This window comes from Meleagris gallopavo, chromosome 15 (genome assembly GCF_905368555.1).
Source record: "Meleagris gallopavo chromosome 15, MGAL_WU_HG_1.1, whole genome shotgun sequence".
Classification (NCBI taxonomy): domain Eukaryota; kingdom Metazoa; phylum Chordata; class Aves; order Galliformes; family Phasianidae; genus Meleagris; species Meleagris gallopavo.
This window is the reverse complement of record NC_139418.1, coordinates 11,942,486-11,968,326: the sequence shown is the minus strand read 5'-3', so window position 1 is coordinate 11,968,326 and position 25,841 is coordinate 11,942,486. Positions and strand designations below refer to the sequence as shown.

At 44.0% G+C, this 25,841-nt stretch overlaps 1 protein-coding gene across 2 annotated transcripts in view; it reads left to right on the top strand.

Annotated features, from left to right (window-relative positions):
* Positions 1-25,841, top strand: part of GRIA1 (glutamate ionotropic receptor AMPA type subunit 1) — a 109,347-nt gene that overhangs the window by 36,618 nt on the left and 46,888 nt on the right. For both annotated transcript variants that reach the window (XM_010719161.3, XM_010719162.3), the window contains exons 3-5: positions 13,534-13,773; positions 15,141-15,325; positions 19,775-19,828. In XM_010719161.3, the coding sequence (XP_010717463.2) occupies positions 13,534-13,773; positions 15,141-15,325; positions 19,775-19,828 (479 nt within the window). The remainder of the gene's footprint in view (positions 1-13,533; positions 13,774-15,140; positions 15,326-19,774; positions 19,829-25,841) is intronic.

Here is a 25,841-nt window from a genome sequence, read left to right as displayed (position 1 = left end):
AGGATGTTGGGAGATGTCTTTTAAGGGTCTTTTATCACAAATTCCTTCTGGACTCATGCCTAAAGATGCTTCTGAGGAGGATCTTCATGACTACACTCAAGAAGTCATGAAGAAAGTAAATTTTACAAGCAGGTCACAGCGAACCGCACACACAAATCAGGTCCAGTATCTCTGCAGCCTCATTCAGCAAACATGTTATATTTCCCAGTTGGCAGAAGTAGACCATGTTTAAGCCCACTGTAATTCTGTTGTCCTCAATGTAGTCACAAGAGGGACTGTAACGTAGAAAACTTTTCTACACTGAAAATAAATTTCTTAGTTTTCTTTTTTTGCCCCTGCATAGACTCTTGTTTGTAAGCAGACAGAAAGTGGATGATTTTGTCATTACTCCCTGCATGGGAGATTGAAGAATGAAGCTCACAGGATAGTGCAAGTGTGTTACGGCTACCCATTAGTGCTCAGCCATTGGACTTGCAAAGCACACATGCACAGAAGACTTCTGTCAACCAAACCTGCCTCTCAGTGCATCCCAATTCTTCTAGTCTAGACCTGCTCCAGAGGCAATGCCACCAAAGCATCCAACCTCTGAGTGCACTGATAAAAGCTGTCACAGCAGTCAGCCTATATAACAGTGTATGTGAGTTAAGGCCTGATATTCAAAGGTGGCACGCACCATATGGCTTCCTTCTGTGTCGTGATCTCAAATCACCTGAGGATCATCCCAACGTTTCTTTAAAAGATGTGGAAGCCATTTAAGCACCTTTCAGAAATACTACTGAGGATCTGCGCTGACACCACTCTGCTGTCAGGACCAGCAGAGCAGGGGATGATCACACCACATGCTTAGGAAATATGACTGCAGATGTTCGCTGCCATGTTAAGTGTAGGCATCCCAAAATAATTTCTCTCACAGGGAAATTAATCTTTTCCCTAACAGGAGGGTCAGGAGCTCAAAGTGAAAGATACAAGCATTCAGCCTGCCATGTTCAGCACCTAAATAGAGTTGTAGTACAGGAAGAAGAAAACCACCCCAAAGGTCTAAAACGCAGATTTTAAATTACACCCCTTGGTGTCCATGCCTAGAGACAGAGGGATCTGCCCCAGGGATCTTTCTTTTTGCCTTGTTCCTTCCAGATCAAGGTTTTTTTTTTTGTGATTTTGAGCTCCGGTGGCAGCAGCCTCTGTCTTTGCAACCTTCTCTCATAGACGGCAGTTCCACCTGTTTTTACCCTTGGCGGCTTTTGGAATAAATGGTGCCTTAATTAGGTTAATTATATCTTTAGCCATCCATGCGCCCGCTTTGCATATACCATTAGAGTCCATTACACAGTATGCTTTCCCCAGTTTTCCTTTTGGGAGGCAAATCTAATACCTGATGTGTGAAGGTTTCCATGGCTGAGTTGCCACGTATGAGATCTGTTAAATCCGAGGACTGTTTCAACTCCTTGAAAAGGTGATGCTCCTGGTGTCTGTCTGTCGAAAGCCTGCCCGACCCAGTGTGGTCATTGACTAAAATTTCACAGACCAATGTATTTGATCGCTCTGAAAGATCACCAAATGCTTGTATAACATCTGGGGAATAGTGAAAGAGTCTCTGTGATGCTTGTGAAAAGTGGTACAAATTCGCATCTTCCAGCTTCCTGCTGTTTTTCTGTCTAAATAATGTTTTACAGGCAAACCTTCTGCTGAGAGGCAGTGAGATTTTCTCAGTAGCAGCCTGAATCATGTCATACCCTTTGGTTTACACTGATTAACTGCATGAGACAGGAGCAGCATCTGTATGTGCAGTGTCACTGCTCCCAAGTGATGAATGACCTGAAGTTTATAACAATTTTCCTTACTGTGCTCTGGCTGGCCTCCTCACAATTTGCATTTATGCAAAATGTTTTACATGATCTTTCTTGCTCTCTGCAGCTCACTAGAGAGCCTCTTGCTTTAGGAGCTTAAAAACTCTCCCAGAATAGGAATCAGTAGAGGAGGAAAGGTGCTGTTTGTATGTAACTAGACATGTTAGCAAGAGATTCTAAAGTTTTCTTAATGCTAGGGATGCTCACCCATTCTTCTGCCCAAGACTCAGATCCTATTTTTCAAACTATTTCCTCACTCCCGTTAACGAAATAGGATGTTGATAAGACCTGAGGTGTTCCTTGTATCTTCACTCGCCTTGATGTAGAAAAAATGGCTTAGTGTTGCTTTTTAATAGCAGAAATCTTTGTCAACACACAGAATAGTGGAATGGCTTGGGAGGGACTTCAAAGATTATCCAGTTTCAACCCCTCTGCCAGGAGTTGCCAACCACTGAATCAGGCACTAGATCAGGTTGCCATGAATGAATTTTGTTTGCTCTGTGTGTGAAACATCTGGTAAACATATCTTTCCCAAACTGATTGCCTCTCTAGTATATGCTGTAAGAATACTTTGTGCCTGGGAATTTGATGCTGCCCGCCATTAACATCAATGAAGAATGGTTGTCCAAGGGTTTTTTTTAATCAAAAATTGTGCATCCAAGGTAGTTTTATGTGATGGGTGATGTGTGCAGCAGCTGCTTTGGCCCTGAGACATTTGTTTTGGCACTAGACCACCTTCTTATGGGATCAGGTGCAGATTCAAGAGAAGGTTGTTGCTGTGGAAGCCCCCTCTGACATGTTGATGAAATGACAAAGAAGATTTTTCAGAATTCCTCTAGCAGTCGGTAGAGTTCCCCCAGCTGCCTCATTCCAGTTTGCTCTGTTCAGTGGGATGGATGTCTGCACCTCCCACCAGAGGGGAGCTGCCCTCTGCAGCTGGTGGCAGTCCCAGCTTAACAAGTATTCCCTCTCTGCAGAAGCTCCATCTGGGCAGGTTTGTTTGCTGCACTTCATATAATCTGCTTGTTCCACCACCCACAAGAAACCATTTGCACAGAAGTTCCACCAGAGACCATAAAATCACAAACCATAGGTCCAGCTCCCACCATCTGTCGCAGCTCTGCATTTCTGCTCCCCAGACAACACAGTCTCCCATCAGGATTAAAAGATCCGAAGCTTGAACTTGTTTGTTTGGGATTTTTTGAAAAAGCTGGTGCTCTGAGGCACTGCAGAAATAAAAATCTGGTTGCTATTATCATTTATTGCCCTCACAGTGCAGACAGGATTAAAGCTGTTCTAATGACAGGGAAGAAATTGTAATATCCCCCCTGACATTAAGCAGGCCTGAAGAAAGCTGCGAGCACAATGGAATGGAACATTTATGTGAAAAAGAAAAATAAAAACCCCACAACAAATGACTACAGCAAAGAACTACCGAGGGAGGCACTTCAACCCACAAAAGCCGGTGCTCTTAGGTGTCAGAGGATCTTGTCATTCTGAACCTAGCCCTTGCTGAGGTGCTAAATGGGGTTTCAGAGCCAATTCTGCTTTGGCAGACCTTAGGTGAATGCATGTACTGCTGGGTAATAGAAAAGGGTTATGCTGTGGAGGCTTAATCCTTATCAATGAGTGTAGCTCACAGGGTTTGTGCTTTTGCTGCTCCTCATTTTAGAAGAACCTAATGGCTCCGGTTATTGCAGAAAAGATGGCAGTTTTGGAGCAGCGTTAGCACATGTAGGTTTTGGAGCATATGCTCAGCAGATACCTGTAATGTGCCTTGAAAATTTATAGAAAATGTGAATGTTTATATATAACACACCAAGCAGCTGGTGGGTTTAGGAATTGCTTTTCCATTCAGGCCCCAGGAACAAGATGCTCTGTCGGATATGTCAGAGGGGTGTGTTTGCTTCGAAGAATGCTTTGTCCTGAATAAACACAAGTTCCTCCTCTGCTGGGACCGGTGAGACCATTCCTATGGAGATGTGAGCCTGGCAGTGCTTTCCTGCACACAATGAATCCTGCGCTTTTTATCTGCTGCCTTTTATTTTCAAATGAGCAGGAAGTCAAATCGTAGCAGAAAGGCCAACGATAGCTCACTGTAAGAGGAAGGCAGCCTGGATGCCCTCTGACAGGCCACCCAGACAGCCTTCCTCCTAGGCTGCGAGGTATTTTAAGGTAGAGCACATGCAAAGCATCACAACCAAAAAGATCGGTCAGGTTAGGGAAAATTCCCCCAGCTCACCATTTAGGTTCTTCTTTACCCTCTGCTTTACCTTCTGTTCTTAGCCAGCTGCATAATTTCTCTCCTCTCTGCTGGGAAGGTAATTCTCTACTCCGAGGAGGTTACTCAGTGGCTTTCTTCGTTGTTATTTAAGATGTATAATTGCAGTACCTCACAGAGGCCTCATAGCATTGCTCCAGGCATCCTACAAACATGCAGAGCAACAGTTGCACCTGCAGCAGTACCTGTGTGCAAGGGATACAGGGCAAGGCTAATTCTGAGCCAGTTAGGATTAATAGCAATGCCCACAATTCCTATGGAAGTGTACTAGATATGGCATATCCATTCTGCTTCTTTGAAGGAATCTGTCCCTGTGAATTTTAAAAGGTTCTCATCTAGAAAATCAGCTAAAGACAGCACCATGGAAAGGAGTCAATATTTAAGGAAATACAGTGGTTTCTTTTCATTCGCTTCTAAAGCAGGGATTAAGAGCTGGGCACATCAGGACCACGCTCATTGCAACTTCTCAGGGTTAACACTGTCTGCCTGGCTACAGCATTTGGTGTCCGACTCTGCAATCAAGAAATCCAATGCTTGTATCTGAGTAATAAGCTGCTAAGGGTGTATTTGGGAGCAGGGAGGGCTCATTGCAGATGTGCATGCAAGCATGTGTGTTCCATCATGTTTTTTGGCTGCTTTGAAAAGAAGAAGGTGGAGTGTTAATAAATGAAGTTGTTAATTTCTAGTCTGCTACTGAGAAAGTCTTAAAATTAGTTGTGTTAGTTCAGCGGCATGCAAGCATAAGCTTTTATGCACTGCAGCACAAAACAATTAAAAATTGGAAATTTAGAAACAAGAGTGGAAAAACTAGAGGCAGAGAGAAATGAGAAAGGATTAAAAGTGCTCACTTCTGGTTGTATGAGGAAAAGCAGGCTTGGGGCATGAGACCACAGAGGAGGGCCAGGTTATTAGGAATATTAGGATAAATTTGTTATTTAGGAAATAGTAGGAAAAATTTGTTCTCAGAAAGTGGTGATGCAGTGGCACTGCTGCCCAGGGAGGTGAGGGGGTCACCATCCCTGGAGGTGTTTGAGAACTGTGGAGATGTGGCACTGAAGGACGTGGGCAGTGGGTGTGGTGGGGGTGGGGTGGGGTTGGACCTGGGGATCTTAGGGGTCTTTTCCATCCTTACTGATTCTGTGATCCCATGATCACTGCCATGAAGATATCTGTGTGCCATTGTCTAGTTCTGTAATCAAACCACTGTGCAACTTGTCATTCTCCAGCAAGTATACGCTCTCACACATATCCTGTGTCTTGCTAGTGAAAGCACAGTGTCTGGAAGGGGAAGGGCTGAAAGCAATAAGGAGAACTATGAGAAACAGAAAAGAGAGCTTTGTATGTAGACCACAAGTCAGAACTTCCAAATGTTAGCTGAGATCCCAAAGCAGACACTGAAAGCATTGTGTGTAGACCCAGGGCTAAAGGAGGTCTGCATGGCCACCTGGTCACCTGCTGTCACTGATCACCAGAGACCACCTACTCAGGCTGCTCTCACATGCAGCTGCCCTATTCGCCTGTCTTGCTGAGAAATGCATTTTCACATCTCTGCCCTGAAATAACCATTTCAGAAGTTACTCAGCTCTTCAGTCACCTGTCAGATCATGAGTGATGTATTTTACAGTGCCCTCTCCTTCCCCCCTTCCCTCCCCCCCAAAAAAAAGAAAAGAAAAGCATTAATCATATTGATTAAAAATGAACAAAGGAGATAGGATTGTAATGGAAAATTAAATGGTATTGAACTGATGGGCCAGGCAGAGAGGCTGACACTGAGCTGCAGCCAAAGATGGTCTCGATTACTGTCTTAATACAAAACTGAAGAAGTGTATATGTCGTAATTGAACTTTATGCCTGGAGCAGAATGAAAGGGCTGAAGGAAACATTATTTTAAACAGGAAGTAGTCCTAAAAAAAAATGGAAACACTAGAGCCAAGAAAATCTGTCCAGATACTGTTTTCTCAATTGGAGGTAACAACATGAGTCTCAGGATGCCACAGAAACTGAGAGATCAGTTTGATGGGCACATCTGCAAAAACACAGGCCAGAGAAAATCTGGCAGTACCTGTGCACATATTTTAGGAAGCAGGGGACATGGGAGCAAAACATTCATTAATGGGATGAAGGTTAAGAAAGGAGTGGGTTAGGTGGATGTTAACACCCTCTTTCCACAGTGGAGTCAAACATTAATACTGGAATCACATTTCCAGGCAATGTCCACAGCTTGGCTTTCGTGTTGCAACCTGTTGCCACTTTGAAGGCAAGCACTTAGAACATCCTGGTTGCAACCTGAAGTTAGCATTAAAGGCAGTCACAAGCCTAATGTCTAGAAAAACTGCCCTGAGCAAATACAGTCCATTGTGGAAAGAAAAGGGTTTGGTGCTTTGTTCTTTTCCCCTGTTGTTCATGTTCCCCAGCAGAAAGCTACACCCCAGTACTGTCATTAGTTTTCCTATTATAGCACTACTTACAGACAGACCATCTAATGAAGCAGCAGAAGCAAAATTAGTTCAGTCCTCATCCTTCACCTCCTTTTATAATATAGTTATCATTTTTTTCCATTTTTCCATCTGTAGTATTCTTGCTTTAATATTTATGATTGTGCTTCAGACACGGAGATTTCAGTGAGGATGAATATTAGGGTTTCTTTTTCGTTATAGGAGGTTAGGTGAGAGCAGGATAGCTGGCTGAAATACCCAACTCTGTGGCTCCAGAAGTCTCAGGTCTCAGGAATTAAATGCCTGTACCTCCTCCTTAATGTTTTTTTGAGGGCCTGTTAAAGGACCCACCTAATATCAGCATTTCATGTAGGAGATTTGCACCCAATGTGTAATCTGCATTCACGTTAAAAGTGCCGCAGTTATTTGAAAATTGATTGAATATTGTCTGTGAACTCTTTAGTATATTTAATGCTTACTTTTCTGTGATTCAGTAAAATGATGTGTTTAAAAACAAGCAAAGCAAACAGGGGAAGTATTGATAAATACAAGTTTGCTGACTTGGTTTAGACCTTTGATATTTGGATTTTGTCTTTTGTTTTGTAGTCATGTTGGGTAAGAACAAGGGCCTGGTAGAAAAAGTAAATGAAATTTCAAAATGTGAAGTACGGGAGTGGAAGAGCAATGATTTTTAGTTAGTCCCTTAAATACAGAGATTAAAGTCAACCTCAGACTGCCTGGGCCTCTCCTTTCACCGTGACTCTATTTCAGAAATGCACTAAATGATTGAGAGTCCTCAGGAAAGATTTGTTATCAACGTTGTTAACAAAAGCACCATGACATCTCTTTAAACTTGGCAGCATACAAGAAAGAAGTGTCCCAAATCCATTTTGATCTCAAGGAAGGCATCATATGTAGCCAGGCAAACTATGACTTATTTGTCAGCCCAATAAACTTAACTAAAAAAAAAAGTTAAACTCTAAGCATAAACAGTGACAAAGAGCTCTTCATAAGATTGTTGTTCAAATGTGAAGGAAGAAAAGCAGACCTTGATGTAGATACCATCAGTGCTTTGCAGCCTCCAACGTGGTCAGAGTAGCAGTGAGGGAAAATGATGAGAGGGACCACACCTCTGTGTCTTTTATATATTTGAAAGAGAAACATATATTTCTTGTGATATCATATCAGCCTGATTTGCGGTTGGTTGAAGATATGGGACATATCCACTGCCAGCTAAATACATGTGCAGAGTGATGGAGTTGTGTAGAATCTGTTTGGCTTTCCCCTGCTTGAAAAATCTGTGGGAACGTGCTGTCGTTGGGACGTGCTGAAGAGATGCACTCTGGCACCTATACCATGCTGGAGAACTGTGAGGACAAACATTTGGGAGGAAAGCTGAGCTGATCCTAATTGAAGCAGACACCGGTGCTCTTTCATCAAAATTCCACCGGCTTCGCCAACCTGATGTCAGGTTCTCCATCACCGTGTGAGGATCGCCTCCAGGCAGGGCACACTAAAAATAAATCACACATGCACATACCCTCTATCCCACACATGAACTCAAATACTACAAGCGAGCAAAGAAAAGCATGTGGGAACTGCTCCTTGCCACCGCTGCTGTCAATTAGTTCATTTTGCTGCAAGTGCTGCTCTGCAGGAGTGAGGGTTTTGGTTCTGTGTCCCAGGAATTTGGGCAAATCGAGGGATGTGCCACGCTGAGGCTGGATGTTGTAGGGCTAGTATTTAGTAATTCACAGAGGACTGAGATGACTGTTTTATTTTACTCAAAATCTACTTGCACTTGTCTTGAGATGTTTAAAATATATTTGTTAATTAGATTTCTGGGGTAAGTGCAAGGACTTACGTGTGTTGGATTGCGTGGTTTCAAAAAGAGCTCTTAGGCTCTAGATTTCCAAACTGCCCTTCTCTTTACCTTCCCACTTGGGCCTTGGAGAGAGGGTACAGTTTTCCTTCCTAGAGGTTCATCCAATGTAACATCCTCTAGGCCTGGGAAGAGCTCTGATGTTGGGCATGGACCAGCTGGGTTTTTTGTCCCCTTCTGCAACAGAGAGCACGAACTGTTTGTGGAGAACATCTGGGGATATTTAATCTAATCTGCTTTTTTTACTGCCGTTGTTGCTTTGGGAGTTAACACTGTCTCTGCTATTCCTGTTCTCTGACAGAAGCACACAGCAGTTGAGTCCCCCGAGAGCTTAAATGCCTTCAACTAAACTACATTATTGGCTCCCTTCAGGGGTAACTTGGTGAAACTTAATGGTCCGTGAGACGTAAAAAGTCAGTAGGAATGATCTAATGTCCCCTCCTAGTCTTAAACCCAGTGAAATGGTGAAAATTCTGCTTCCAAAGGAAATGGCAGACAAGCAGTCGCCAGATCTCCTACCAGGCTTCTCCAGCTGTGCCCACAAAGAGCAGCTCTCGTTCTGCACTCCTGTTTGCAGATTCTCAGCAGAATTGCACCATTCTCACTCTTGGAAACCAAATCCTAATTTCCATCCTTCTGTGCAGCCCCTCTTTGTGGTAACCGTTTCTGAAAGAAACTTTTTGGCTTCCCTTCTGCTTTTATCCAAATCCAAGTAAAAGTTCCATTGTATCTGTCGTCAGCTTCTCAAGGGACTCAGATCAAACCTTTGGTTCCAAGACATCCCCATCCCTCTTGAATGTAGAAATCAGTCTTGTGCACCTCCTCTTTTCCTGACTGCTTGAGATCTTTTGCTAAATAAAGTCTTCTCAAAATTTATATAGACTCAATACATCTCTTCCCTTTCCTCTTCTGCAAAGAAAATGTGCAATTTAAAGTACTGGATATGTTTTTTTTTCTTAAAAGTATTTGCAAAGGTTGCCAGCGCTGCCTGTCTTCAGCTGCTAGGCAGGTGTCCCATCCTGCTTTCAATAAAATCAGTGTTCTTTTCTTGGATTTAAAAGCTTTACCTTGAATATTTCCATATGAAAGGAAAAACTAGAGAGAAATCGTAGGACTAGGAATCCTGGAGCCTGGGGATTTCAAGCCCAACTGAAGCATGCATGTTTCTCGCTGTCAGAATTCAAGGGCACACCAATGGCTGCCAATCCCTGGAGGGAGCAGGGAGGCCTCCTCCTTCTCATTCTACCGTATCAGTCACTCTTTAAGTAGGTGCTGGGAATCCATTCATGTTATTTTCATTTTTAATGTAAATAGCCGTCTTTTTGGAACAATATGAGGAGCTCCATCTCACCTGCTTGCAATAGGCGCTGTGGAGTTGTTGCTGACTTCCAGCATAACCAGGTACAGGTTAATGCCTCTGATTTACCTAATTTTGTTTGTGGAATGGGACTCTGGACAAAATGCTAGGGAGCTCTCCCAGAATGCCTCAGTGAGAGATCCAATACCCGGAGCATGAGGGATCTGGAACAGCAGTGGTGCTCAGTGTAGCACATGCTGCGAGTGTCCCAGCAGGAGATCTGACCAGATTGATCACACATAACTGGTCAGGATGAAGAGTATCTGCCATAGTTATCAATCATGATGAACTATATTTTCTGAGTGTTTGTTCAGGGGAAATCTTTCTGTAATTAACTACAAATTTGCTGTAAGATGATAGTACAGCTGCAGCCCAGAACAACTATTATCTGTCCTTCTTTCCGTTTGTGCAACCCAGAGGCCAAGAATAGCACATGCAAACTGCCAAAAACATCTACGTTGACATCCAAGTAAATACTCTTCGCTTATGCTCACATCCTTTGTTATACAATTTTGCTGTGAATCCTTCCAGTTTTCTGCCTACAGGAAAGAGCTGAACTGTCCAAATTCAACTGCTTGAGTTAGTTACCAGACTGAGTTCAACTCTGCTCTGTAAGAAGTGCCAGACTCTGACTGTCTCGCTGTTAGCAAGTGGTTACCATGAGGTTTGTAAGACATGATGTTATCACTAGCCAGTTGACCAGAGAAGCTCATTTTCTTAGACTTTCCACCCCAGCATGAACTTTATCCCTATTACGTTTCTTAATGTTTTTGGACATGTGTTTGCCAGAGACTTGTTGTGACTGCTGATGAACTGGTAAGCTTCTTCCCTTCTTGGAGAACAAAGAATAATTTACAATATCTGCTTTCTCTAGTTATGTTTTGAGGGGTGTTTACAAGCAGGCAGGGGGCCGACTTTTTACATGGTCTAATAGTGGTAGGACAAGGGGGAGTGGCTTTGATCTAAAAGGGGAAATTCGGGTTAGAAGAAGGCCAAAACATTAAGAAGAAATTCTTTATTTAGAGGATGGTGAGATGCTAGCACTGCTTCCCTGAGCTGTGGGTGCCCCATCCCTGGAGGTGTCCAAGGCCATGAATGGGGCCCTGGACAGCCTGAGTCAGCCCACAGTGGAGGGTTGGAACTGGATGGCCTATAAGATCCCCTGCAACCTGACCATTCTGTGATTCTATGTTTTATAATTCTTAGGAGTATTGGACTACCCAGTCACCGACCCTGGAGATGTTCAGGGAACATTTAGACATTGTATTGAGGGACATGGTTTAGTGAGAACTACTGGTGATTGATGGACAGCTGGACTGGATGATCTTGTAGGTCTTTGCCAACCTTGTTGATTCTAATCAAATGAGAACATAATTATTAATGCATTTTCTTAATAGAACAAAGCAAATCTAAAGCACCAACTACCTCTTTGTACACTAAATAAATAGCAGTAACTTGTTTTTGTTTTGCTTGATGAATGCATTTGGCATGTCTGTAATTTAAAATAGTCCTGAGATTTAAAGCATTTTGCAGCCACTGGTTTTACATTATGCTAAGTTCCATCTCAGAAAGGTGGCTGCTGTTCTCTCCCTTTTCGGTTTTCCAGATTAACTGACACAACAGATTCTTTGTTGTTCCTTGGGTGACAACCCCCTGCAAGCCCTTTTTTTCCAAATTATCCTCTTAGTCTGAAAATACAAAGTGAGCTGGGGTTCTTTCCAAACATACTAATGACAAAGAATGTTCGTTCTCCCAGCCGTCTTTGGTGCAATCTGTTTCAAATGCTGGGATTGATGAGTGTCTCAGAACAGTGTAGGAGGGCTGCCTGAGCGTGACTGAGCCACCAAGTTAAAAAAAATATATATATAAAAAAACTATTAGATTCATTTTCAAATAGAATGTAAAAATTCAAGGAAGCCACAGCTGGCTTAAAACAAAAAAACTGAGCCAGCCAAGTTTGTTGTCTGGATTATTAATTGTGCTGGATTTTTTAGCTGTTCTGAGACTGTCACTCTAATCATGCAATGAATCTGAAGCCCGGGTCTCTAGAGATCGTATTCTGATCTCTCACATATGGTGTATCGCAGTGTTCATTAGACCTACTGGTCCAGTCACATGGAAACGACATTCAGACTATTTCTATCTGTATCTGCTACTTTTCTTCCTGAATGTGTCAGTCCCATGATGAGGACAGTGACTCCAGCTGACACAGACACAATTGCTGATTGCAAAGAGAGACACTGCTGTGAAAATAAAGAGAAGAGGGTTTTATTTCTGTCATGGCTCAAGCTTCACAAAAAGTCCCTGCCATGCAGGAATACCAATTCCTTTGGGAGAAGAGAGTGCTGAGGTATTTGAGATCGTGGGCACTGAGCAATGGGAAGCAGATGGGTAACCCTGCCAGGCTGCCCCAGACTTGTGCTTCTTCTAGCAGGAAGGAGAATTCTCACTATGTCATGAGATCTGGTTCTCAGGTAGAGCCCAGCTGAGGATGGAGCAAGCTCGTACTCAAGAGCCTGTCTCCAGCCACATGTGCAGAGCAGTCAGGACTACTGGCAGAAACCAGGTCAAGGGATTCCCAAGCAGCGCAGTGTGCTTGTCAGGGGACCCCAAAATGTCACATCCAACTTCTCACCCTGTGCTCGGCTGGGGGAACAGGGGAGTGAGGTGTGAAGTGTTGAGTCAGTACAAATGTCACAGCCAAAGGTCTTCAAGAGTCGTAACAACAACAGGAGGAGACACTATGCCAGGAGGTCTGACACGAGGAAAATGCTGTCACTGCCACCACCTCCAGCTTGGAGATTTATTGATATTAAATTGCGATGTGCCATAAACAGGGGCAATACTAAGTGAGTCTGACTGTCTCAGGGATGAAGTTTTACAATCCGAAGTGTGAGTTTTCTCCACTTCACTGAGATCCTGAGGCATTTTTCCAGCAGCTCCCTCCACCTCATTAAGTGCTCTCCAGAGAAGGGCTTTGACTTGAGGGAGCCTTCCTTGCACAGCACGCTGCTGACTGCTGAGATCAGATGCAAATATCCACTGGAGAACCTGGTGTGCACCATCAGAGCTTAGTTGTGAAGACCTCCTGGGCCACTTCCATCCACCTCCCTGGGTCACAGCTTTGGAGGAAGCCAGAAATTTCCACACAGGTGTCCCCAGGTACCAGCACAACCCTGGTATGCACAGAGACAAACTTTGCTGTAGCTGTTGTACGACAATACTGATGCCCTCTCAAGGTGGTCTTGGTTTATTAGGCCAAACCTCGGTTTCCTGCTGGAGTCATTGGTCACAGAGCACATGAATGCATCTGGGGCTGTGATAGGATGCTTTAGCTGCATATATTTAGCAAAACAGCTCCAAGTGCCAGACGTTTGCTGTGTCTGGGGTTGCAACTCTTTTCTTCTCATGTGATCCCTTGTTCAAATCCTACACTTTTTCCCAAACTTTCAGCAGAGCCCTGGAGTTAGTATATTCGTATTCACACTCCTATGTCCCTTCTGCCTATCAGGGATAAAGCAGGTCTGTGGAACTCAAGGAAAAGCATCCCATGGCCTCAAGCCCTGTTTTTCACATGGCGCAGGTTGCATTCCCCATCCCACAGGTCTCAAGAAAAGTGCTTTAGTCCAGATAGGCTGCAGCTTATTTCAGGGAAAAGGTGAATTTCAACGATGTCCCTGACAAACCTTCCAGTCTTTCTGCTCTCATACCTTTTCTCTCTGTTCCTCCAGTCTGCTCACAGTTCTCCAAGGGTGTCTATGCCATCTTTGGATTTTACGAGAGGAGGACCGTCAACATGCTCACGTCTTTCTGCGGGGCTCTCCACGTCTGTTTCATAACACCCAGCTTTCCTGTCGAAACATCCAACCAGTTTGTTCTCCAGCTTCGCCCAGAGCTCCAGGATGCCCTCATCAGTGTCATCGAACATTACAGCTGGCAAAAGTTTGTGTACATTTATGACGCTGACCGGGGTAAGTCACGAGCATCCCAGGAGAGTTAGCAGGCAGTTAAATGCAGTAGTGTAGATAGAGTTTTTGGTTTAAGAGACTACTTTAGTGCAGGTTTCAGGAGACGAAGAGAGTGGCTCACAGAACAGACTACCCATACCTTCCCCATGTTTCATTCTTTTCTTGAACATCCATTACTGGCCATTGGTGAAGGTGGGACATTCATCTAGATGAAGCATTAGTCTGAACTCTGGGTTCACAGAGTCATACAAGGGAAATTTTTCATTTTAAGAGTGTGGGTTTCAGATGGGGAAATTGTTTGTATTTATTAGGTCCCATTTTCAAGTCTGTCCAGCCACAAAGTCTCACATTTGTGAATGCAAACGAATAGCTGCTAAGGTCAAACGAGCCCTGTGTGATGATATGTGTGTTGTTTGCAGTTGTAGTTTGGATAACTTCAAGTTCCCTATGTTAGTGAGTATTAGCTGTCTGCTCAAAATAACAAAAGCTTTTGTTAGGATCTTGGAAGATATTGTCTAGCTGTCTAAATCGTGATCAGGGCAAGTGAGTCATTGCTTTGTGATTCAGTTTCTGAAGCTCTCACATGCCTCCGAAGCTCCAGGCTTGAAGGCTGAGAGCAAAGCAGTCTTGTAGAGGACAGGACAGAGGTAAGGTCATTCATGGCTCTGCCTAGGAAGTTATCATAAGCTCTTGCAGGGACGAAATGACTTTAAGAGATAAGATGACATAAAAGCATCCCATCCAGCTTTCTGTTGGCTCCAGAGGTGGGCGTGCTGAATATGGCAACAGGTCTGCATAGACAGGGCCATCTAGCAGGCTTCAGAGCAGTGCTGACTGTGACTCTTCTGGAAGGCTGTAACTTAGGCAAGATCCTTTAAAAAATCATGAAATTTTCTGATCAGGTGCCACAAGGAGAGACAGGGATACTAAATATGATGATGTATTGTGACTGCTGAGGGAGTCCCTAACCCTAGGAGCATAGAGCTTAAACAGATCAGAGGTGAGAAAAGAGTTGTGGCCCAGAGAAATGAGAAGATTTGGGTAGTAACAGAGAAGAAGACAGGATTAGAGTTATCTGAATCCCACAACAGGGCCTGACCTATACGACTGATCTGCTGATAACAAAGAAAAACTAGTCCCAGAATCATCCTGTCTTCCTGTGCAGAAAAGGCAGAAATCATTAATTCTAGCCCAGCTGTGTGTGACTAAAACACTAGATTATTATCTGGTTGCTGGGGTTCTTCTGGGCTTTTGCATTGTTGTATCCAGCCCAGCTCGGGGCAGTTACACAGGCTATCAGGACAGAAAAATGCTGTTGCACAGCTACATCTTGGTTCTCCCTCTATTGTCCCGCTCTCTTCCCATCACAGGGCTGTCAGTCCTACAGAAAGTGCTGGACACTGCAGCCGAGAAGAACTGGCAGGTGACAGCTGTCAACATCCTGACGACAACAGAAGAGGGCTACCGCATGCTGTTCCAGGAGCTGCAGAAGAAGAAGGAGAGACTGGTGGTGGTGGACTGTGAATCTGAGCGGCTGAACATCATCCTTAGCAAGGTCGTGTCAGCGCGGGTCTCCTGGGAGGTGCTTGCATGCAGAATGGGGAGGGTTGTTTCTTTCAGAGTTGTTTTTCTTCCCATTCTGATATGATCCGTGTCTCATCACCCCTCGTCATGGATTTGGTGTGTGTGCATTGCAGGTATTTCTCCTTTGTGTTGTTTAGGGAAGCCTAAAGCCATAGAAGTACTTGGAGCTCCTGTGTATTTGTGCTGAGTGAGCTCTGCGTCTCCGTGTCCCCTACTTTTCTGATTCCCGTTCTGAGCACTGTAACCCCCTTGCTTCCCCAATGAGTTTGTTTTGTGCTAACTGCTCCAAGCAGTGAACACGGGATGTGGCACTTTGTTATCCTGCTGAGTTTTCTCAGGTTTTCCCAATCGCTGTGAATTGCAGTGGAAGTGTGAACTGACACTGCCAGAATCTGGGTTCTCCAGACTCCGTGTATGTAGGATCAGGCATTCCCAGATCCTATCATGGTAGAATCATAGTCTATCTTGAATTGGATACCACAGGGACCACAGGGATCATGGAGTCCAACCCCTGCCTTCAAACAGGACCAGCCAGTATTCCAACCCTTTGTCTGAGAACGTTGCCCAAACACTCCTAGACAGGATATGTAACAGAGGACTCAGCAGCTCTGATTGTGTGCCTTGCCCCACCTACAGCCAAGGCCTTCCCACTGCTGCAAATCCCATTCTACAAGGTTGAGGAAGGGCTCAGCAGTGCCAAGCAGCAGGCACGCCGTGTCTCCTGCTGTCTGTCATACCTCTTATAACCAGCTCACTTCCCTCGTGCTTCACACGTCGCTCTGTCTAAGCTACCTGTCATCTCCCGTCTCACACTTCAGCTGCTCGCTGTCTGGAGCAGGGACTGCCATGTCATCAGCTGCACAGCTCAGCAATGAGCACAATCCATCCTTCTTGGATGTCTCCGAGTGCTACTAAGTGATAAATCATAACAAAACAGGTTTTAACCTCAAAGTAAAGGTCACACCAAAGAGGGACCAGGTGATTCTTTGGGGCAAAGTATTCCCCCTGACCATGGAGCAGGTGCAGTTGATCACAGTGAATTTGCCTTTTTTTTGCAAGCTTTCCTGTAGGGTATATCAGATTTCTAGGGTTAATGATGTTGTCTCTTTAAATGTGATTTGTCCAAAGGGAAGCTAAGTCCTGCAGACAGACATCATCTAGTTTGCCTAATGTGAATGGGAAAAGAAGTCTGTATTTCAAATTTCTTCACATAACAGGAGCAAGAGTTAAACCTACATGTAACTCAAGTTATTTGCAAGAAACTTAAAAAATAAAAATAAAAAAAAAGCAAAAAGCAATTATAATGCCATTAAAAACACATATTTCCAGGTAAACTAGATGATGTAATGCTTTTATAAGTAAAAGAGCAATTCCAACATTGCTGTGCCCAGGGGTATCTCTCTGCTAGGGATCGGGCTGTAAGGTGCTTTTGACCTGTGTGATTCATTTATATCCTTGTTAGACTTGTGCTGAGTCCACGGGGATTTCTGGAGCAGAGGTAGCCATACCAGTATAAGCAGGGGGTGCCAGGTCTTTCACAACACACAGATGAACAAGGAGGGACAGAATTCACGTTCTGTTCTCCCAGCTCAGTGCACCAGCATATTTGTGTGTCTGTCCCTGTTGTTTGCCCTGTCTCAGAGCTTCTGAGGTGTTCAGAGAGCTGCCTCAGCCTCTCAGGGATGGTTTGATGCATTTGTCTTTTTCCCTGACAAGACTGTCTCTGTCTTTCTCTGGCTGTGGATTTGCACTCCCCAGTGAGCAGAAGAGCTGGCATTGCCTGTTCAGTCCCTGACACATGCACACACATTCAGTTTCTTTTCCACACCACACACACAAAACACAAAGAGCCACCACTGACTCCAGCATGGTGCTTCTCGTGCCCTGAGATTACAGCTGCAGAAGGAGGCAGCACTCAGAGCATTCGTGGAAAATGGCCTGATTTCATTCTCCTCTGTGCCCAAGTCTCGTGGGCATGATTTATCTTTGCTGGTTCATGAGCCAGGCTTCAGTTCTGGGTGGGATATCATGGGGCTGCACCGTGCAGCCTTAATGGGATAAATAAGCAGTGGGTTGTATTACATCAAAGCACTATATTGTTTCTTCCCTGTCACTCATTAAAATGAATAACTGGAGTTTCTCCTTTGCTACTGTTCCACTCTGAGAGGATTTCTCTCTAATAGATGTCAAACTGGCCCATTAAGAAGTGGGTAATGAAACCTAGGTGGCCCAAGTGAGCTATCAGCATGCAGCCCAGCACAGCCTCTCACCACATTCAGCCTAAGTGATAAATGCTATTATAACCTCAGCTTGCTACCACCGTCCAGACACATTAGGACTGAGCAAGCATTTTAAAATAAATTAAGATCACAAATAACTGTGTAAAGCACAGGAAGCGAGCCTCATAATTCAGGTGGATGGGCTGCAAGATTAACAGCTTAGGGAAGGCTGGTCGACAGCACTCTTGGGTTCATTGACTCTGACACCTAATGAAATAATAAAGGGAGAGTTTGGGCAGAAGGAGCCAATGCCATCTATTGTTGACACTGGAGAAACAGGGAATTGGATCATAGTTCTTAGGCATCCCAGTACCCCAGAGATGCTGCTTTCTCCCATGACTTCACAGTTGATAAATGGAGAGGACAAGTTGGGCCTGGTGTTGCTTCTCAGATTTGGCAGTTGAACATGCTCCAATGGAAAACTACCAATAACAGAAGCACGTATCTTGTAGCCTCAGGTATAAAGAGGGTTTTGCTTTTTTTTCTCAGTGCTCCAAACTCCTCCACAGTAGCCATTCTGAGGCAACCTATGGGGAGAACCACAGGACAGTGAAGCCGGTGTAGCTGAGATTAGTCATGTAAGATACTAAAGGAAGTCTTTCATTGGAGTTAATTGCAACCTGTACACTAACACTGGGAATCAGAGTTTTAATGCACATACAAGAGCACTTCATCAGAGAAAGGCTAAGGCAGATGATTCAGTTGCACAGAGAGTCAGCTCATTTATAATCCATTCAGAGATCCCTAAATTCCCGTTCACAATAATCTTGGAATGCAGTCCTACGGGAAGGATCGCTTCACACGTGTGTGTCCTGGTCTTTAGTGCTTCCCAAACACCTGCTAGCAACCTGGTATCAGGGAGGAATCCTGGGCAGACTGATCTCTGGTTCAATCCAGCATGGCAGTCCTTCAGTCACTGTTCTGGCAATAAGGATCTTTCTGGCCTCACCTCACTACCATTTCTGCAGACTTTACCTCAGCACTGGCAATGCAGGCAGCGGTTCAGAATCGATTTGTGTGACAATAGAAACAAAGGGATAGTGTTGCCAGCAAAGAAACATTATGGAAACAGTGAAGTTCCATCAGAAACTGGTAATTCTTAGGTGGTGGTGTTGTTTTAAGATTTTTATGAGTTTTGAGAACATGGATTGGATAAGAACAGATGATATACCTGCTTCTGATGATCAGGTAAGAATTTAACAGTGCAGCTGGAAACAAATTTAACAGTGCAGTAGAGAGCAATTCCAATGGAAACACAGAATGTGATTTGGAGGCTGTCTGGTCTGTGACTCCCTGCCCCGTAATCACAGGCAACCTTGTACAAATGTTGCCTTTCTACCTAGACGTGGGAACTTTCCCAGCTACCATAGAAACTTTCAAACATTACAGATCTGTAAGCAGTTGTATGATAAAAGAGGAAAAAAAAAAAAAATCTAACTCAGTTGGCATCAGGGAGAATGAAGTGTGGCAAAGAGCATATGCTGCAACACCGTGAGTATGAAGTTATAAATAATCTCAATGAACATGTAGGGGGAATCCTCTGCTGAGCAACTTGCTCAGGCAGCTTTGTTCTGGAGATGCGGTTTGAAGCTGCCCCAGCACACTAAAGGAGAACAGCTGCTCTAAAATAGCTTAAACCTCCTGACATCTCGCCCAGTTACGCGTCTGCAGCAGGGACTAGAGGCCGATGGATGTGCGGAACAGCTCTTCTAGTCTTGCTCCGTATTTCAGCTGTGCTCACAGGACAAATAGGCTCCAGCATTCCGCTTTGTTCCTCCAGTGTTTGAAATATATTGTTTAATCTTTTTTTTTTTTTTTTTTTTTTTTTTTTTTTTTTTTTTTAAATAGCGCTGCTTTTTTTTTCTGTGAGCCTGTAGAAAACAGGTTGGTTCAGATAATTCACTCTCCTTGCCTATGGAATCTACTTGGAAATGTTATACAGTCTTAATTTCTGGCTTGTTTCTCAGATGTCATGTACAAAAGATCTGTCCTTCCTCTAACAAGACGGGGAATTTTGCTTTATCTTCCTGTTCACTTTTGAACAGTACCACTGGAAATTTGAAATGGTCAAAAAGGGAGATAAATGAAGCTCTACTTCCTTAGTTGGCCTCTGCTTAATATCCTTGGTTTTTCTCTTGTAGATCATCAAGCTTGAAAAAAATGGGAACGGGTACCACTACATTTTGGCAAACATGGTGAGTTGAGTACTGCTTATTTTACTTCCCCTCCTTGATGTTTTCATTGTTATCTTATATATTGCAAAGCACAATATTTATAGCTAGTGAGTTGGAAGTCATTTTAACTCACCTTTTGGGTAGAAGAATTATCAAAGCCCTTTGTGGTGTGCTGCTTGTGGTGTTGTCTGTCTTAAGCCAGCAAAACTATTTCTGGGGCATCTCCAGTGTTGTTAGGCATTTTTGCCTCCAGATTCAATCTATGTCTTCTCAAAGCCAATTAAGCCAACTGTCAATTAATGCCTGTTGTGATAATGATTTTTTTGCATGGTGTGAGCACCTGAGCTTCTGGCATTGCTCTTCTAGCTTGTTTCAGTTGAGCCACCAAGAAACTGTTCACTATTGGTAACAAGTTAGGTTTTCGAGCTGCTTTCAACCTCATTTTGATATCCATTCTACCCCAGGTGAAGTGTTTCACAGCCACTCTGTGAGCCCCATGCTTTTAATGTTGATTAGCAAGATCCCTCTGACCTTCCAGTGAACAGAAAATAAGTGACTGTCATGTCCTGTGTTTTTTGTTGGTCCATTACTATTCTACAGCTTTGTGCTAAATCAAATCTAACTGTCATGGTTCTAAGGAAACTGTTGGATTTAAGGAATTCTTTAAGGAGTAGGTTGTTCCTTTGCTGCCGAGGCATTGCCTGAAAGCAGAGCTGTGCTGTGCAGCAGAGCCATAATTCTGGAGCAGTATGCTGTCTTTTCCTAGGAGGCTGGAAATTGTTTCTGCTTATGGAGGGTTGGAAAGAAATAAGAGGAATAGCCACAGTCCATAGAGCAGTTGGAGGACTTGTGTAGCCCAGCTCCTGCCCTTTCCATCCAGGAGAACATTCAGGGGCTGGTCCTGCTCTCCAAGAGCCAGGGATCTGTGGGGTGTTCTCTCTCCAGGCCTGGTCCCACCTATGCTATGTCTGCAGGGCATGGTGTCCACATGCAGTCTGGAGCAGTTCTTTTCTCCTGCAGCTGCATATGAGAGGCTCCACATCAGGGCTGGGATAATTAAACTTTTAACTACCAATTAGTCAAGCAGTTGCTGCTGTTCTCCTTCTCTCAGTCCCAAGATAACTCTGTAATTTACAAGACAAAAATGGACACATAATTACCCTGCAATGCCCTTATACTGACCCTGCACTTCTGAGCTGGGTGCCTACCATGTAATTACAAACTTAAAAATGTTACATGGTGCAGGGGAGACATGCAAACTGGAGAGCTGCCTATAACTCCAGGTGCTAATTTAAAAAAATATATATTATTTTATGTAACCCCCGTCCTGGCACTCAGATGTTTATGAAAGTCCTTTCATTAGAGTTAAGCAGGGAAGCTCTCCAAAATAGCTGCTGTCTGCGTGCTTTTGTGCATACACATGCAGATGGGTAATGAGAATGATGTCACCTCTTCTCTCTGCGTGGTCTCATAGGGGTAAATATGTTAAAAGCATGAGGTGGTCTGATATTCAGGTGATGGAGTCAGGAAGGGCACTTCCCTCTGACTCAGAGTACCTCTGTCTCCCACTTTCAGCCTGAGAAAACAGACTTGTCCAATCTTTAATTTGTTTCCTTAGTCCTTGCACAAATGCTGAGAGGACAGAGGCTAGAAGAGGGCTGCATACTCAGCCAGCATAGGCTATAAATAATTAACTCAGAGCAAAAGGCTGTTCATTTCTCCAGGTCCTTCACAGGGAGGCTGCCTCCCAGACACAGCTCTGCGGGGGCTGCTCTGGGTCTCTGTGATGACAAGGTCTGATGAGGCCCCAGAAGGTGCTGCTATTGACTGTGCTTCTCGAGATGGAAAAGACCCTTTCAAGGACGGAACAAGTTTTATGGTTTAGCACAGGTTCAGGCAGTAGAGCCGAGTCAGTGCCTGCAGTGTGCTGCAGCCACCACAAAGCTGCTCACCACTTGGGTCTGCAGAGAGGATGGCAGAAGGGCTGTGATGATCCCCTGAGACTGTTGTGGTGGTGAGGCAGGGCAGAGCCCTCCCCACGCAGAGATGAGCAGGGATGTTACATGTGATTGGCAGAACGTGAGGAGTCACCGTCTGGGAGAGTTAAACCACAGTGTGTTTCTCAAATGCAAGAGATCTCGACAACATTTACCCTCTTCTAAGGACATCTCATTGCTGGATTAGAACCTTCAGAGGGTGTAGAAAGCTGTGATTTATTCACAGTGGCTCACATACATAGCGGATAGACCTCAGACACCCCGTACTTCCCCCCTGTAGTCAGGTTCTTAGAGGATGGGATGTACATTGTCCACACACACATTCCCACATGGACACGTGAACGTGGAGAGGACAGCCTGGTTTTGTGGAAGTGCTGGGTCTTAAGAAAATAAATTAAGGGCTAAAAACTGCAAACGCCTGAATGTTTCCAAATGGACTATTCCCTGTCCTCTGCACTGGTGGATGGAGTCCTAATTCTAGCACTTTCATCCTATACAAAGGTTAGGCTGTCAGCTGGGACAGGCTCTGCCCTGCACAAGTCAGGTGAACCCTCAGCTGCTTTGCTACACTACCTAACCTTCCTGAGTCCTTCCGTTTGGGGAAATAATGATGGAAATGACACGTTAGAAACAAACGTTGGGAAATGTTTATGGATAGCTCCCCCTGAAAATCTTACTGTTGGCAGTATTTTCATTCAGAACTATATGAAACCAGGCAATCAGAAGCAGCACACTAATGTCCCTTTACTGCCACTCCAAATTGGTATTCCTTCAGGAGCACTAAGCAAGGGAGTTTGTAAGGAAATGCAGAAATCATTCATGGGAGTATCTGAAGATGGAGAGATTCCCTGTCTGGTCAGAGACAATTCATGAACAAAGAGGAACTGGCTTGTATTAATCACTGCTCGTTTGCCCAGCGGTTGCTGTCGAGTAAGCTGTAGTAAAGACCAGGCAGAATTTGACAAGTAACAGCAAATGAAAGCTAGCATTTCCCAGCAGGAACAGCTTCCTTTTTTTTTCAGTGAAATTGCTGTTGCCGAGGTGAGACAATAATATTTCTGTGTTCACAAACAAAATGAAACCATTCTGCACCTCAGGCCATGGGTGAACATCTTTCTCCGTGTCTGCTCAAAGACACAGCCATCCTGCTCAGCTCTGCCCATCCCATGAAGGTCTGCCTCCAACATTGCTGCTAAGGGAGCATTCATGTAGCATTCCTGCCTCTCCTTGGTGCAAATCTGCCTCTATCCACAGTTTTTGCAAACTCATGAAAACCAGAGTTACTCACCCAGTACCCACAAGACACCTCAGGTAGCATTCACCAGCTGGTTATTTGTCAGGTATACCAGCACAGGCTGGTTGCATTCATCTCTCTCTCTTTTTACCTCTTTGTATTTCTTCTTTTTACAAGTCAAAGGGGTTTGGCGACTTAAAGATGTGTTTGTTTTCATGCGTCGTATTTTCCTAAGCTTTGTTCTCAGCTTTTGAAAGCACTGTCTAACAAGCACAAAGAGAAAAAAATACAGTCAATACTGTCAGAGCAGCAAGCTTAGAAACTTCTGGCGTTTCTTTCTTTTGATGTTACAGACTCTTTCACCATAACCTTGCCTTCATGTCTCTGCTTATCCAGTGCCAGGGAGGTGGGCTGACTACTGCCTGTAGTGGGAGAACATTGGCTCCCTTGGGCAGAGGAAAATTTTTGTCTTAAAATAAGTGACCTTTGTGTGACTTGTCTTTAAAAGAGAAGAATTAAGGACAGCTGCCACACAGTGTTTGAGCCTTTCTTTTTCCTGGCACATTAGTCCAGGTTCTTCTTTTAGCAAATGCTCTTCTTTGAAGTTGAATAGATAAGCACATGAGATTGCTGATGCAAGGGGTAGCAAAGAAGAGTAAAGATATGAGCAGAGGTGATTAGTAGAGGTAAGCACTTTTTCCTATGCCATTTGATATTTATTATATATGTGAGTGCTGAGTCCAGCCATGAACAGTGTTTCACTTTGCAAATAGCGCTGAAGGATTTGAAGGGCACCAAAACAGCAGCTTTGACAGCAGAGATCCTTGTGTGGGAGCTAGGCAAAGCCTGCTTGTTTGCTTTGTGTCCCCTCTGGTTTCACTGTGCCTCTTCATGTCAATTTTTTTTACCTCCAAAAAGTGGCTGAAGGTGCAACTGAGGTCAGCAGTGCTCAGGTTTGCATCAGTAACCGATCTGAAAGTGTTTCGTGGGAGTTGGAAGGATGCATACAGCGCCAGCGTTTTGTGCTGGTAGGGTCTCAGGATGCCTGGGCTTGCAAAACTGCTATTCTAATGTTGGAAAGAGATGTCCTAAGTTATTTTTAAGTCTCTAAAAATAATACCAGTTAGACTGTGATGCAGGTAGATTTACCAAAAAACTTGGTTTTCCAGTTTCAGTTCCAATCAGATTTTTCTGTTCCGATTCAAGATTACTAAACAGAAGAAACTCCAGTAACATTATCTCATCTAAGTTACTGATAGAGACAGGAGTGCCCTGAATTAATTTTTGTTTGAATTAGACTGTCTCACATAACAGAAAATTGTCTAGTTTTTTGATATAAAAATTGCCCACAAAGGACAATATGAGCTGCAGCCTTTGTAAGGATTTTTGCAGCAGCTAATGAGGGCTCAAAAGCACGAGTGACTTACAGCAGCTTAAAAAACTGAGCATCAGGTGAGTAATAAACGGATATACCACAGCTGTTGGAAATAAAGATGTGTTTGCTTAAATCATAGAAGAGTAAAGTTGTTAAACTAAAAGGTTTGCTGTCATCTAATCCATTACCCAGCTCAGCTTGCAAGAGGTGACATGTAAATCCATAACAGCTTCTTCTTGGTGACTTCATCAATGCTTATTTCTGGTCTGAACTTGCCTAGCTTCACCTTCCTCCATCAGATTTATGCTTCTGTTTGTTGGACTAGATACTCCATTACTGAAGTTTTGGTCCTTGTGAACTGTGATCAGGTCAACCCTTAATCATATCTTTGATTGAAGTCCTGGAATCTGTCACTACACGGCATGTTTCCCAAGCCTTTAAATCAGTTGCTGCTCTGAAAGCTCTCTAAAGAGCAAATGTTTGCCTAAAGTGGCTGGACTGAGCTTTCCAGCAAGATCTGCACATTCACTTGTACCCACAAAGTGGGTACCAGGCTTCAGGACTGGAACCCTGTCTGGCACTGCCCCATCCTCCCATCATTATTTTCCTGTTCTTCTTTGCCTCCATGTTATAGTGAGGATTCTCATGTTTTACTGCTACAACGAAATTTGACATATTCATAATTCTACAGAAGAGAAGTTCTCTCTGTTGAAGGCATGCTGGAATGAAACTGAAGCAGATGGGCTCTTTTCTGATGTACCCTCATTAATACAAAGTGAGGGGAGTGAGGAATGATACTTTCCTGGACAAGTCAAGCTTGAAGATAATTTGGTAGATTAGAGATGCTCCATCTGGAAATGCTTGACTTCCTGCTCCCTTTAGAATGACACCAGCATACCTTGGAATGACAGGAACCACTTTGCATTCACTTGGCTGATCCACATCATTCAGAAGCAGTTGTTTTCTTTTTGCAAGTGTTCCTTATAATCATAAAGTCTGGTAGCAGGAGGCAGTCTGGCGTTGTAGACCATGCAGGGATTGCATCTAAAGAGAACTGGGCCAGTTTTTCATTACTGTCACACATTTCTGGGTGAGTTTGGATGAATTGTTTGAACAGTTTTTGCTTAAGAAGGGATAATTCAGTGTAGGATTCAAGTGCGAAAGGGGGAAAAAAAAAAAAGAGAGCGCAGAAGGGAAGAGAAAAAGCAAAGAAGAGAAAAGAGAAGGAGAAGGATGATGTGCAGAAAGCTGGATGGTGCTGACAGGCCTGAGGAGGGCAGTCATGCAGGTGGGAGCCTTTCCTCCACTGTCTGACAGCAATCCGGGCTGCCCACTCACTGCCCTGGCTCCTGGTGATGCTCAGGGTATAAATAAGGAGCTGGATAATTTCTGGGGACTTTCTTTTTAAGGTAGATCCTTCCTGGACCA